This window comes from Coffea eugenioides, chromosome 5 (genome assembly GCF_003713205.1).
Source record: "Coffea eugenioides isolate CCC68of chromosome 5, Ceug_1.0, whole genome shotgun sequence".
In the NCBI taxonomy this organism is placed as follows: domain Eukaryota; kingdom Viridiplantae; phylum Streptophyta; class Magnoliopsida; order Gentianales; family Rubiaceae; genus Coffea; species Coffea eugenioides.
In genome coordinates, this window is record NC_040039.1 from 34,316,892 (window position 1) to 34,331,191 (window position 14,300).

Genomic DNA, 14,300 nt, shown 5'->3' on the forward strand with positions numbered 1-14,300 from the left:
TTTGCAAAAGTCAATACAAATGGCCTTTGCAGTAAAGAGCCAAAATTTGCCATCCAAGCGAACCTTTGCCACAAAGATTTCTATTTACTTCTCTTGCGTATGTACCTCATTTTGTATTTCATAATTTCAGCAGCATTTTTGAACAATTGACTAACCATAATATATTTCAAAACATACTTTTTAAATTTATGATTTTCTAATATTTTCATTATCAATTAACACTGTAGTCGAAATATTGGCACTCAGCATTGTAACAGACCTCTCATTATCATTGCCGATTTTTTGACCGAATTTTTTTCCCCTTCTTTTGGTGGAATAATTCGATGAATTAATTGCTTTGGCGTTATTTATCCCAACTTAGCTTTGTTGAACTGATGGGAATACTGAGAATCTTATTTTAGATGAATTAACTTCAATAAGAATTGCCCAAACAAATTGTATGTTATTGTAAATTGGTTTCTCTGACAAAATGAAGCATAGCAAAGGATTGTTACTGCATACGCTTTATCTAGAGAAGAGGCAAACTCATCTAATCTTATTTTAGATGAACATCAGATTGAAGATTTCTTGGTGCTCAATATATATGTATATGTGTGTATATATATATATATATATAGACATGTATAGACACACATCATGATTCCAACATTAATGGAAATTCTCGACAAAGAAACAGCATCTTTATATTTTTTGACCCTTAAAAAATCGTTTTGAATTAGGACAAGAAGATGCAAAAATGAGCAAGCAGCAAAATTAGCACGTTGTTAAGCTGTTGCCTGCAAAACTCCCCCCAGAGTAAAAAAAATACAAGATGGTCACAAATTCTATAGTACAGTCTATATTGATATCCTTGTCATCTCTATTTTGCACAATAAAGCTGTCGCTGATACGCAGGTAGGAGCTGTAAAGTCACAGGTGGTATTGAAACCCTTTTGGCATGAAGGCAAGCACAAAAGAGTCTTTTCTGCACCGAATTGGGGTGAATATATCCTCGACAGATTGAGTTCAACAACAAAATGTTTCAATCAACCTCTTTTTCGGGTCCAACGTACATAGTACAACATGCTGAAATCAAGATAAGTGTACAGCCAACTAGTCTACCAAATGTTGGAACTATTCTAGATAAGCTCATTCCAAGCAATTGAGTTGAAGCAGCCTAATAACAACACCAAGGAGAAGGAAAGAGGATGCAATTAGCAAGAGATATTGTGTTAGGTTTCAAATGCAGTCGTGTAACTAGCATGAAATTAGGATATCAATTCAGCAACTATAATAATTATACAAGAGCCCAACAAATTCCAAATTCCAAACTCCATCTAACTGCTAACAACAGGGCCTTTAACTGCTACACTGTTAATCGTGGTGTTTGAACTAACTAACAACTTCCTATTAGCTAACACTTCTTTCCCGGCTTGTAAATTGCGGAGCGGATTAGAAATCTAACACTTCCATAAGACACTATCACAAACATGAAAGCATACAACTGCATATTTTTCCCTTTCAAGGATTCTCGTAGATATGAATCTCGAGTATATGTGGAGGCATATGGAAAAACTCATTAAGTCAGTGTTATTACATCCTGTCAGTACAACTGATCAAATGTTGCATACTGTCATTAAGTCAAAGTTATTACCCAAAAAATAAGAAAAAAATCATTAAGTCAATGTGATCACATAACTACTTACAGATACAGGAGAACTCCCACAATAATAGGCCAGTTTGTTTCCACCTTTTTTTAATATATAAATTACCAAAGCCATAAAATGTATCATGACATCATCAGAAAGACACTGCATGTTCCTAACTGAATGTTACCACATAGAGAGTGAGACAGCTGGTATAAAAGAACTGCATCATATCCAGACTAAATGGTACAGTATGAAGCACTACATAATACCTGAAGATACAGAATATTCACAACTTTGCTGGTTTTCTCAAGCTGAAGTGCACGTGCTACAGTTATCTGAAGAGAGAAAAATGTGTCAATGGGCATCCAAGAAATAGTTATGATCAATATTCAGCCACAATTCGTTTTCAGATCAAATTTTGAAATTCAAACAATGTGAAAGGATTAGAGCTTCAGAGAGTGACCTCTGCCAAGAAAGCTAATGAACCAAGTATCACCATCAGAAGAAGAGTATAAAAACCAGGAAGCACAAAACCCTACATGAGTACACGAAAAAGAAATAGTTGTAAGAAAGCAAGATAAAAAATGATACATCATGTAGTTGGTAAACAGCAGATGTCTTTTAAATCAGTGCAATGTCTAAAACACGCAAAAGAAGCACACATCAGACGATCATTTACATACTTTTGTCCATGCCATTCGAAGCAAAAGATTACAAATTACAATCTTTATTCAACAAAAGAACCTAAACCAAGAGATATGATTAAAAGCTCGTGTCATCTTAATGCTTAATTCACTTAGAGAATAGAAAGGCTACAGCATTTACCTACTGAGTAAATATATATGGCCAAAAGACTCCACTTGTACATTGGATCTGACCTTTTACATTTTCTTGCACATAAAAGGACCTTCTAAACAATTTTCACAAGATTAAAATGTGCCCATAGGTATATCTATCTCAGGATGACAATCGACAAGCAACAATAGATTCTGCTGTTCGAGGTTAACCCGTGACCATGTAAGAATTACAACTCCAACAATCTACCTTTTTTTTCTTTTATTTGCACTTGCATTTTCTAATCTTTTATGTGGCAGTATATGTTGGCTTTCTAAATTACATTCAGTAACAAAACCATCCCATTAGTACCTTATACAATTTGATTTTCTAGTCAAGTTGTTGATTATATTTGAACTCCAACTTTCATATTAGCTTTATCAGTAAACAAAGGCATAAGATTATCTGCTGATAAACTTCCTTAGAATTTTGCTTTTACTTGAGTAGTTTATGCCAATAAACTAAATAAGTTTGAAATTGCTATTATCTGTTAGGCAAAAAGGAAAAAATAGACTACTAAGCAAAGCCACAATAAAACCAAGTAGATCCAATGCACTCATCAGACAACCATAGTAGAAGCAACATTTTTTGTATGATTTATTGGGGTCAGGATTCTATAAAAAGAAAGTAAAAAAGGAAAAAAGCTCTTTTGTAATTCTTCTCCTTATTTCTGTCCTTGTGATGGCAAGATATAAGCTGCATAGTTGAAAGGAAAAACGCCGGCATTCAGGTCTGTTGAAAAGTTAATAATATTGTTATTACCACTGCTTGAGGCACACTCCATTTGTGTGCTACACAAGGGTGTGCTAAATAAGCAGAGAGAATGTAATTGTTGATTTAGGAGGTGATATATAGTCAATCTAGTAACTCAAAACCAGTAAGGAATTTTTTGAAACCACAAAAAATGACATGACACTAGTCTATCTTCAGGCTATAGATAGAGTAAGAGAAGATTATTGAAAGGAAAAGTCTACAATAAGTCTTTTTAATGAGATTGTATGTCCTAAACCTAAATGAAACATGAGATTGCATGTCTTCACAAAAGCACAGAATCTTTTTGAGGATGACGGCAGATAGGAGTAATCATCCCAAACTCTATGCCCAAGCCAAGAAAGTGTATATTTTGGACAAAAGAAACTACATGAGCAATAAAAGTGAAGGGGACTGAGTCTTGTTATGCAGGAGACTAAACAGACTATTCCTTCTCTCTTACAGATACCTTAGTCTCTTTTTTTCCACGAGGGGGATGAAGGGGGTTAACATACCGAGCTATCCCTTCTCTATCATTTTTTTGTGAGTTCTGAGCTCCTAAGCACCTTGCTATAAAGTTCTTAGGGCTGTTTAAAGTAGCTTCCATTCGCTCATTGTTATTTCCTAATGCCTTTAGTGCATGGACTGATATTATACAAAAAGCAAAAGAAAAACAGTACTTCCCTAATGAGAGCCCCAACTAGAATACAGTGGTGACCAAAATATCATACAAAAAGCAAAAGAAACTTGCAAAAGCATATAATAAATAAATAGTATCTATAAACAGCTTGAAACCAATAATGAATTACCTCTACTTTTCAGTTTTAACATTAAAAAAGGCATGGGCACATTGTAAAACAAGACAAATGGAGAAAGATAAAGATACTCAGTTGAATATTTTTTTTTTAAATGCGTTTTAGGAGATATCAGTTCAAATGAAACCTGAAAATTGTCAGCAACTAATGGCACAGAATAATCACTTAAAAGTTTAACTCATCCAAACGAAATTGTGTTAAACAACATATATGAGAAAGTTATACACCCTCATTACACAAAAAGGAACTACATTTCTAGCAGCCGTCACAATTACAAATCACGCACTAGAGCACATTGGTAACATTAAAAAGGGAGTAGAAGCACCTTAGATCTCTTGAAATTTCATATGAAAAGACTTGCACCACATTCACCACCTACCCAGTCCCCAAGTGATTTAAGTCTCAATAATTTTTTTTTTTTTTTTTGACAGTCACAACAAGTCATGGCGCAACTAGATGCAATAGCTTTCAGATAAGCAAATAATTGCAACCCTTTTCAATTTAATTTGGAAAACATCATCATTTCAAATATCCATAAACTTGCATGTAATAACACATCTAGGCAATAGCTCATAAAGAAACATGAAATGAATGATACAAACATACAGCAATAAGAAATTTTAACTCAAATTGCAATCTTACTTCAAAGATGAATGCACATATTGCTGCAGCAGGAGTGGCAAATAAGCCAAATGCAAAGACAGTGAGTCTGAAACATCAAAAGAAAACTATCAGAAAAATTGGGAACAGATAAAAAGGCCAATTATGACATACCCACTCATGTAATTTGTATACTTCAAAGGTGTCCAAGATGAAAACTAACATCACAATTTGTTTGGATGAATATCACTGGTCTATCTGATTAAAGCCTCAAACCAAAAAGACAAATAACAGTTCTCAATGTCATAGGAAAGCAACTCTAGTATATTTATTAATGTAAGAAGACAACCAAAGGAGCAAAATATACATTGATAAATAGGACCAAAAGTTTTAGAAATGTAACTTTATTAAATGGGGTAAACCAAAGTTCTTTTCTCCCTCCATTTCCCCACTAGTCAACTATACTCATCCCACCCATCTTCTGAAGTGTAGGAAGTAAATATGTACAAATCAATCAATGAACCAGACAAGCAAACCATTGATCTTACAAAGGTTGATCAGCTGCCTTAGCTCCAGCCCTTATAAAGCAGTAGCTAACTCCGCCAACTGTTGATGAAACTAAACCAACTAGAACTGCATATAAATGATTACTTCCCTTGACATAAGAAATATTTGCTTCTCCAGCTTCAGTTGAGCCTGCCACAAAAAGTTGGACAAATGACACTAATAACAAACAATTCAGTAATGCTAAAGCAGGACATAAGGTATCTGATTATACTATTAGAACATCAGAGGGTGCAGAAAAATTTTATCACTCCTCTTATTTATGATCCCAAGGAAAATAGTAGAGGACAATGAAAATCCTTAAATGGTTTTATGCCTATGGTGGTAAAACTTATTTTAGAAGGCTTTAAGATATTAAAAATTTAGGAACTTGCTAACTAGTTAAAAAGTATAGATGGAAATAGTGCTCTTACAAATATAAATAATAACAGCAACCAGAAAACTAGAATTTTGAGAGAAGCTTTGCAGGATAGTTGCTAATTAACAGGGAGATCCTGGGTAATTTCTGATTTTACAGCATTTCAGATCATTGTACTACTAATTAGAGTATAGATTTCTCTTGCATAGTAGCATAGACCTTTAAAATTTCCATGAATACCATAGAAAAAACTAATGCTTTCTTGACCTTTCATGGGTCAACTACCAGAGAATACATGGCAATCCTCTGCATAGCTTTCAAAATGAAATGACAAATGACAGCTCTTCTAAGTGTTGTGGCAAAATATCAGTCAGGAAATTGTAAGCTAGGAAAAATAATCACCGATTATCCGCTGCTTTAGCAAAATTAATGGTTTGGAATTGAATTCAAACAGGAATCCTTTGGAGCAAACATGCCGAATATATTCCTAACCCTGAAAACATTTACATAAGGATTAAGGACAGCCTAAGCTAGATTAGCTTCAGCTGGGTAATGTTATCTTTCTTCTCTTTTAAAGGTAGTTCACTTGCAACAATTCAGAAAGGAGATTTGTGATCTTAGTGGTACTCTAGTAACTGAACATGGACAAATGGAGACTGTATAAGCATTTGAGCTGTGTAAAGAGATGCACTGGCAAGTTAGGACAGTGCCATAGAAGTATCTATTACTTCTTGCATTTAGTATCCCAGTTTCACGCTAAAGTTTGTCAAATCTTGATAACAGCTTGAACTTTTTTTATTTCTTTCTCTAGAACTATTTCCAAGATCCAGCTTATTCTTATTTTTAATTAAAAAGCAATTAAATATCTAGCTTCCTTGAACTCTTGGATGCTAAATTTGAGGAATAAAATGGAATTACCCATGTCAAAGATGCATAAGGATTGCATAGCTAGAAATATTTTGTATTCTGATAAGTTGGCATTAAGATAAGGTTTGAAGATCCATGCACTAAGTACACTAAGCTTTTAATATGTCATCAGGCTTTTACACTAGGCAGAAATGACAGCTGCAAATATATCTTTCCATATATTTAGAGAAATATGCTTACTTGACTCAGTTTAACAGGTTGTGTTCTGTATAATGTGATCATTGTTATAGAAGTTGAAACAAACATAAGGAAAATGAAAATGCAGGTACATGGGAATATCGATACTCAAAATTAATAAGTTGCATTCCTTCTTCAAGAAGCCAGTCTCATAGAATTACATAAGAAGCTCCACAAACTCGCTTGTTTACCTTGTATGTTGAGCACTGGCCGGAAGATAAAAAGTACGCCAAAGAAACTGCAAGCAAGACCTGTAGAGTGGGTCAAAGTAAACACAAAATGAACAAAAAAGAGGAATACAAAATAAAAAGAATATTTATATTTAAGGGACACAACAAGCAAAATGAAAGATAAGATATAGCTGGAACAGAAGATAGAAAACTTGAAACCTCTTTACACCCAAAGGTGAAGTAAAAATTGGAAATGACGAACTTGTCTCCTACAGTCTTCCAAATGACCCAACTAACTAGTAAACACTTCTAATGCACTGTGATCTTCAGATTCAACATAGGCAACAAGGATATGGTTAGACATCAAATTCGGAATGAAAAAGCAGCAATGTGAGCTTGTCCCTAATTATGCTCATTCCTTCCCTAATTAAACACCCCACTGTTGCATCAATAATGATCTTACTAACAAAACTTCTAAAACTTCTTGGCATTCATGGTGTATTTTCTGAGCATTAAGGTAACATTGACCTATTTTATCTTCCAATTTGCTTGTCCCTGTGGAATGGCTCTTACAAGAAACGAGATCTTGAACCATTTGTCCAATGAAAAGAATCTTTGGGGCATGCTTTAGATTCCTATATAACAAGAGGACCAGCTTTCTGATTAGAGGCAAGCAACATGGGAAAGCATATATTGGTGAGTTTGATGATTCAGCCTAAGTAGGAGGATTAATGAATGATGAATTATCTGTTAGAGGCCCAGTTGTTAAAAATCTAGTAATTCAGCTGCTTGATGCTAAAGCTGGTTCGGGAGTTGAAATAAGGAATCCTACAGAAACTTGTCCTCAAGGTGCCTCCCTGGAAACAACGGACGCTGAGCCTTAATGAGAGTTCTTATTGGAGAATACTGCATCACATGTCAATAAGCAGAAGACCTGCATCTGCTGCCCTTTGCTCTTAAGAATGTTTTTCGTTTGGTTTTAGCCACTAGAAATCAAGTCTTCTATAATCAACAGAATGAAGCAATAAATTTAAGGAAGAGTAAGTTTACTGCAAACATTGGCTAACTTCAAAAAAAACCATGTTCAGAGATTGGAAACAGTTTTGGGTTATGTAATGCTGTCACAGTATATTAATGATTCCTCTAGCATTGAGCATGGTTTCCAATATAACTGCATCAAAGATATTTCAGAAATTTTGGAAGTACTTTTTATGTATTTTTTAGGTTTGGCATGTAGTCCACTTGGATTAGGTTTTAAAAGCGCAAATATATTTGGGGTTGGAATCAAGTCCTATCAGCAATCGATAAAACACCAAGGATAACTTGTTGCTAAGGCACAAAAGTCAACCTCAATCAGATTTAGCTGGTCTCAACAATATTTCTCTGTATAGTATCTGATGCCAATGTCCCAAGGTAGGGCATCCCAAATGCTCCAATTAACGATGACCCTTCTTGTAGCTATAATTCAAGCTTTGCAGCCATTCTTTTAGAGTGTATGATGTTATTACAAGCCTAATGTCTTTAGTATTTAGGTCAAACTTCGCACTTACCTGTTCTTTAGAGCTAATTCAAAGCTTCATTTTCCTCTTTTACCAGAAGAATTTCAATACTCAGAAATCCGATATTCCTTAATCTTAACCAATGAAGATTGCATAATTTCCTTAACCAACTTCGTTTTTCAATTAGACCGTCTAAGTCGTACTAAGTAGTACTTGAAAACTTTTCTCAATGCGTCTTCAGGAAATTTTCTACTTCATGGAGAACTTGTAAACTTTTCTCCTTTTCTCTTCAAAAGACCTAGTTGTGTCCAAGGCCTACTAAGCAGTACTTCTAGACTTTTATCCTTATCTCTTCAGATTACCTTCTACTTCCAACAGACTGATAATTGCAAATAGGTTTGCAGTACATGTAATAGTTGCCTAAATTACAGATATATTGTCACTGTAGAATGTCTAATAACAAAGAAAATTACCTCCTATTTCTGCAATTTTTAACTTCTCATGCAATATGACTCTTGCAGCAACTGCAGCCACAATTGGAGTAGTAAAGTTCAACATGATTGCCTGAGAAAGAGGTACTCTTTGAATGCTGAAAAGGAAATTAGCTCACACATTGTCACAAGTAAATCATCAAAGTCCACAAACATAACTCACCAAAAAAGAAAAACCAAACGCATGGAACAGCAGAGTAAAATAAAAGAACAAAATATTTAATTATGCAAATGAGAACATCAACCCCCCTCCCCTCCCCCCCCCCCCCCAAAAAAAAAGAACTAGCTCTGACGAACAACCCAAAAAATAGAAGAGAAAAGAAATTATATAACGGCTAAAAATGCTGCAAATGAGTTCCTTAGAAAGTCAAAGAATAGAACATGAGCAGATTTATTATCATTCCAACTGCCAATAAGGGTGATCTAAGTGCTACTTGAAAAACTGAAAGCAGCGTTGTAACAGATACAGTTTTTGCATAGTGGTGTGTAATATTGTGTAAGCTCAAAAGCTGTATTTGACAAAACAAAATAATTTAGCATGTGTACATCTAGAAAATGTTTAAGAACCAGAAAGTAAAAATGTAAGATAGATAAAAATATAGTGGCTTTATACACAATCTCAAAAGCACTCTAAGTTCTGCAGACAAGACTTAAAAGAAGCACTTCTGTAGCAACAGAGTATAGATACAATCTGTAATAAGTCCTCGGAAAAGGCTAAATCATGCTTCCACTTATTAAAATGATGTATAAACTGCATGGAAGAGAAATTTACAATAAACAAGATCAGCAGCTGAGCTTACTAAGTTGTTAGTCTGACCAAATGCAACTCAATTGGTTCAAGCATTAGAACTCACCAATAAATAAAACTCAACAATGACAGGTATCCCATGAATGCACTTAGAACCAATAGTTTTCTGACACTTGATGTACCAAATATTGGCTGTCTGCTTCTTTTCAACCATACAAACGACAAAATCAAAATAACTGTACATCTGGTAAATGCCATCTCAAAAAGAGGAATTGATTGAGCTGTCATTAAGGATGAGCAAAACGATTTATTCCATTAGAATGGGCACAACTTGAAGCATGGGAAGAGACAAGACATTACATGCCCTGAATGAAAAGATTACCCTGTCATTTTAATGACGAAAGATGAAAGTATAAAAGGACCCATTTCAATTAGAGATTCATATCAAAGTAAATAAAGGGGTAATCACGAAAACTCAGAACGAATGCTACATAATATACTTCTAAGATTTACCAAAAACCACCATTCTAACATCTAACTCTTTGCTCTGATTAAAAATCTGTATTGAGTTTCAAGATGGACATTATCGTGGTTGAAGCTAATATTGCAGAGCTGACCAAGCACTAAAAACAGAAAAATCTGTAACATGGTGACTTATAGAGCCAGGGCACCGTAAATCTTGCAGATCCATGGTCCAATTTTAAATGGAAAGCAGCATATTGAACTTGAAACATTTCTCACAATTCTCAAATATGTAAATAGTTGTTCAGCTTTAGCTGAAATGCCCACATTTGCATTAATTAAGCAGAAAAAAGAAAAGGATGTATTCAGACTTCTAAACAAAATAAATTAACTAGTAAAAAAAGAAACATTGCAATTATAGAGGAAAAAAGAGTAATATCCAGTCAATTCACCAAAGAATTGTCAATCAGTTAATTACATTTACTAAGACAAAAATTTAATGATTTATTACTTCATGAAAACATCTAAATATCATCTCTTCATATAATGGTTCAACTTTATATTTCTAATTGGATATTTTACCATCCAATTACTCTATGTATTATGGTCATCAAAGGACTGGAGAATCCATTAGTTTTGACAAACCAAAAAAGGATTTAACTGAAGGAAATCTCAACGTAAAGGAGATAAGAGGAAATCTCTGGCATAATTAAGCTTATATATGCCTTAAATGTCTTTGACTCTTTGACTCCTAAGACCACTATTTGACATCACCATAATTTAAAGCTATGCATACAATATTTTCCATGGTCGAGTGGGGGACATAGTCAAAGAAAATACAGCCAGTCATGGAGGAGAGGAGGGAAGCTCCCATATTTGAAAGATAAGGAACCTTCAAGCCCGAATCATGTACTCCACCTTTTCAATTGAAGGCCCAAATTTTCATCTACATAGTTCGGAAGGATTAGCTTTCACTCCTTACATTGATCACATAAAGTTATTAATGAGAGGACAAATCTTCACCAATCTCTTTCTCGTAAAGGAAGATGTAATTGGCCTCATGTTTATTCACACCAAGAAAAAAGATGATAACTAAATAAATCACACAAAGCTTATAATTGAAACCACAGAAATAAAGATCTCTCTTCAAAGTGCTAAGCAACTAACAACTTGTTCAAAATAACTTTTTGTTTGATTGAGAGCTATTATTCGTAAATTGAATCAGTGAGTTACTTACCAGTGAAAACATCTGAAAGAACTTCCATGATACAGTAGATAATAGATGATAAGGCCATGCATAGCATACCAGAGTACCTAGAACCATCCCATATCCAAACGGTAAACTGCACGAATGGTGATGTCTCTGTTTCAGCCAATCTTGTTATTTGCTCCTGTAAGATACTAAAAGTAAGAAATATAATAGCCTTTCCTATGTTTAACCAACATATTTGAAGCAGAACAAGCATAAGTGATTCATACCAATAAAACTATGGCCAGAAACAGTTTACTTCTCTGGGAAACCAAATTAGCACATGAAATACTAGCCATCAACCAGATAACAAATTCTACCCACTGATGCATTCTGAACAAGACTAGAAATTTTTTTTCTTGATATATGTGTGTAAATTGGAATAAAACACAAGAATCAAGCAGCAGTACAATGCCTTTACATGAGAATCCCAACTCAAGAAAATTAAAAGACAATAAAAACTAGACAGCCAAAACAAAGACTTTTGAAGCTTCAATTTAATCATAATGATCAGCCAACCACTAAATACTCATCCTACTGCAAGAATTGATACTTCCTATTTCAGACAGATGTAACTTTGACTCATCATATTTTCAAACAACATCAGAAAACTATAAAAAAAAAAAAAAATCAAAGGAAAACAGTAACAGATACAAAAGAGCTACTTATAGCATTCAATTAAATTTAAGGAGAAAGAGCAATATCCCAAATCCACTAGAAATCTAACACCAGTCATGTAAAACAAAGAGAATGATATTTCAGTAGGTAATCAAGTTCTTTTAAGTTATGTAGAAATAAGTGGCAAATAATGCCGTTACTCCCCTTTTCCAGTAAGGGTTTTGGTCAGTGAATTGTAATTAGTGTTTAGAGTTAACTACAGTAAACAATCACCAGCAATGACAGAATAGTCTATTTGCCCCTTCAAGAGTACTAACAGAATTAAACAGCTGGGACAAGATTAAAAGAAATTCAGATACTTGGGCTTCCATCTGAGGAGGTTAACCGTCATTAATGTTTTCTCTCCCACTTAGAAATTGTCAATTATGCTTCCTAAAGTATTGGAAGAAAACCAATAAAGTGAACAAGTTCCATGGAATTTCCAATGGGAAGAATATAAACCATCTCATCTTCATCAATTTCTCAGCTCAATCTTCAGCAATTCCTGATAATCTATCAAACTTAGAATCACTTGGCCATAAAATCCATCTTACTAAACCATCCACCGATCCAGCATTTGATACTACCAGATATTCATCGTCTTTCAAACAGGTAAAGTACTGGATCTAAAACCATTCCCTTTCAAATAATAATCAACCCTTTTTTTCAAACAATCAACCTTATAATAGCACAAAACTTTGATCGCCAGCTCAACACAACTAACCAAAAATCGAAAATTAAGTAGCTTATATTCAAAGCTTTGAAATTTCATCCTTTATCACAAATAAATAACTATTACATATATTTTCCTATTCATAAGTAGTTTCTCAAGAAATATAATTGACAGTGATCACCCAACAACAAAAAGAATACGATTCCAGTATAAGCAAAGTCAAGTCTATGCAATTTTAAGGAGTGAAGTTCAACTTAGATTAGAAACATATCCGAATTTCAAATACTAGCTCCAAAAATCTACTATACTAAGCTCGGCTTGATCAAATAAATAAACATTTTTTTCCGTTTGAGTAATTAACTATCTATAGAACATTATTTCTACTGTAAATTACACAAATAAACAAATGTTTGAAGCCAAAAAAAAAAATTCTCCATAAATACTTGAAATGAACAGACAAAATGTTGAAATTTTGCAAGATTTTCAGCGAAATTCACCTTAACAGGCCTTCTTCTGGAGTGAGAAACGGAGAAGATGTTGACTCTAGGTCTTTGTGATTGATTCAACAATGGAGTAATACGTTCATCGGAAATTGAAATCGCGTCCTCCATAGGAGAAGAAGAAGGTGATAATGATTCTGTTGCGGCGGTTGCGGTCATCTCCACTGCCACTCCACCACCGTGCTCAATGTCTTCTCCTCCGCTGTTGTCTGCCGGCGAAGCCATGGCTTCTTCTGCAAAATTTTGAGCTAAAATTTTTTGGGAATTTGAAATTTTAATTTTTGATCCACGGATGAATAAAATATATATAATAAGTCGTGGAAAGTATTGGGAGGCTTTTGGTCAAAAGTTTGAAAGTGAGGTATGTGCCACAGTGAATTAATTGCTCTTATATTCCAACAAAATTCTTTTAAGGTTTAATTATATTTAGCCCCCTGTAATTAATGATCAGTTGCAATTAACCCCTTACATTTATGAAATCTATAAATTACCTTTGATAACTAATAATCCAATTTATAATTCTCAAATGACACTTCTTCTTATTCTATTCTTTCTCGTTTATCCTATGCTTAGATATTTTTTCTTCACTTTCACTACTTTAATCATATGCATATATGAAAATTTCAAAATAATCTATTGGAGAATTTCTTCTCACAGTTCAATATGTATAATAATTTTAATAGAAAATACTCGTAGTAACAAATTTAAAATTTATGTATTTGGTAAAAAAAAAAATGTAAGCATTTTCTTTGTTAGTTATTACATCAACCAACTTTGTTTGTCAATTTTGTTCATATTTGAAATCCAACTTCCAAATCCATAGTATTCTAATTGCTTATCACGAAGATTATTGCCTATTTGTTAGGATGTTGAAGTTGATTGAGAGCTAAACTAACACAATATTTGGTCTAATATGTGAGAGTGGCAAAAGTTATTGCGTTGTTTGAATTGCGAGTTTTCGTACAAAAATTCTCTCAACACATTTTTAAATTGCATTTTTTCCTACCTCGTATATATCACATTGCTAAACAAAGAAAAAGAATGATAGAAATGGGATGGAAATTATTGATAGCCATAGACGAATCTGCCTACAATACATTCATGTCCCTATTCATTGTTTGTATAAAATACTACTATGTATTATTTTGATGGGAAAACATGAATAACTAAGCAAAGAGATTGACTAGACTATTAAACG

The 14,300-nt window shown here is 33.8% G+C and overlaps 1 protein-coding gene across 3 annotated transcripts; it reads right to left on the reverse strand.

Moving 5' to 3' along the window:
• Positions 1 to 658: 658 nt before the first annotated feature.
• On the reverse strand, positions 659 to 13,413 carry LOC113770574. 3 transcript variants are annotated; one of them, XM_027315077.1, is made up of 10 exons: positions 13,100 to 13,413; positions 11,261 to 11,414; positions 9,668 to 9,842; positions 8,796 to 8,911; positions 6,845 to 6,904; positions 5,176 to 5,323; positions 4,670 to 4,736; positions 2,092 to 2,163; positions 1,898 to 1,963; positions 659 to 1,156 (listed from the first exon to the last, which is right to left on the reverse strand). In XM_027315077.1, the coding sequence occupies exons 1-10, from the start codon at positions 13,325 to 13,327 to the stop codon at positions 1,022 to 1,024; spliced, it is 1,221 nt and encodes a 406-aa protein (XP_027170878.1). In that variant the 5' UTR covers positions 13,328 to 13,413; the 3' UTR covers positions 659 to 1,021. The 3 variants fall into 3 exon arrangements, with proteins under 3 accessions (XP_027170878.1, XP_027170879.1, XP_027170881.1); XM_027315078.1 differs by lacking the exon at positions 13,100 to 13,413 and adding an exon at positions 11,503 to 13,007; XM_027315080.1 differs by lacking the exon at positions 9,668 to 9,842 and having other exon boundaries at positions 8,796 to 8,846; positions 13,100 to 13,412.
• Positions 13,414 to 14,300: the final 887 nt, after the last annotated feature.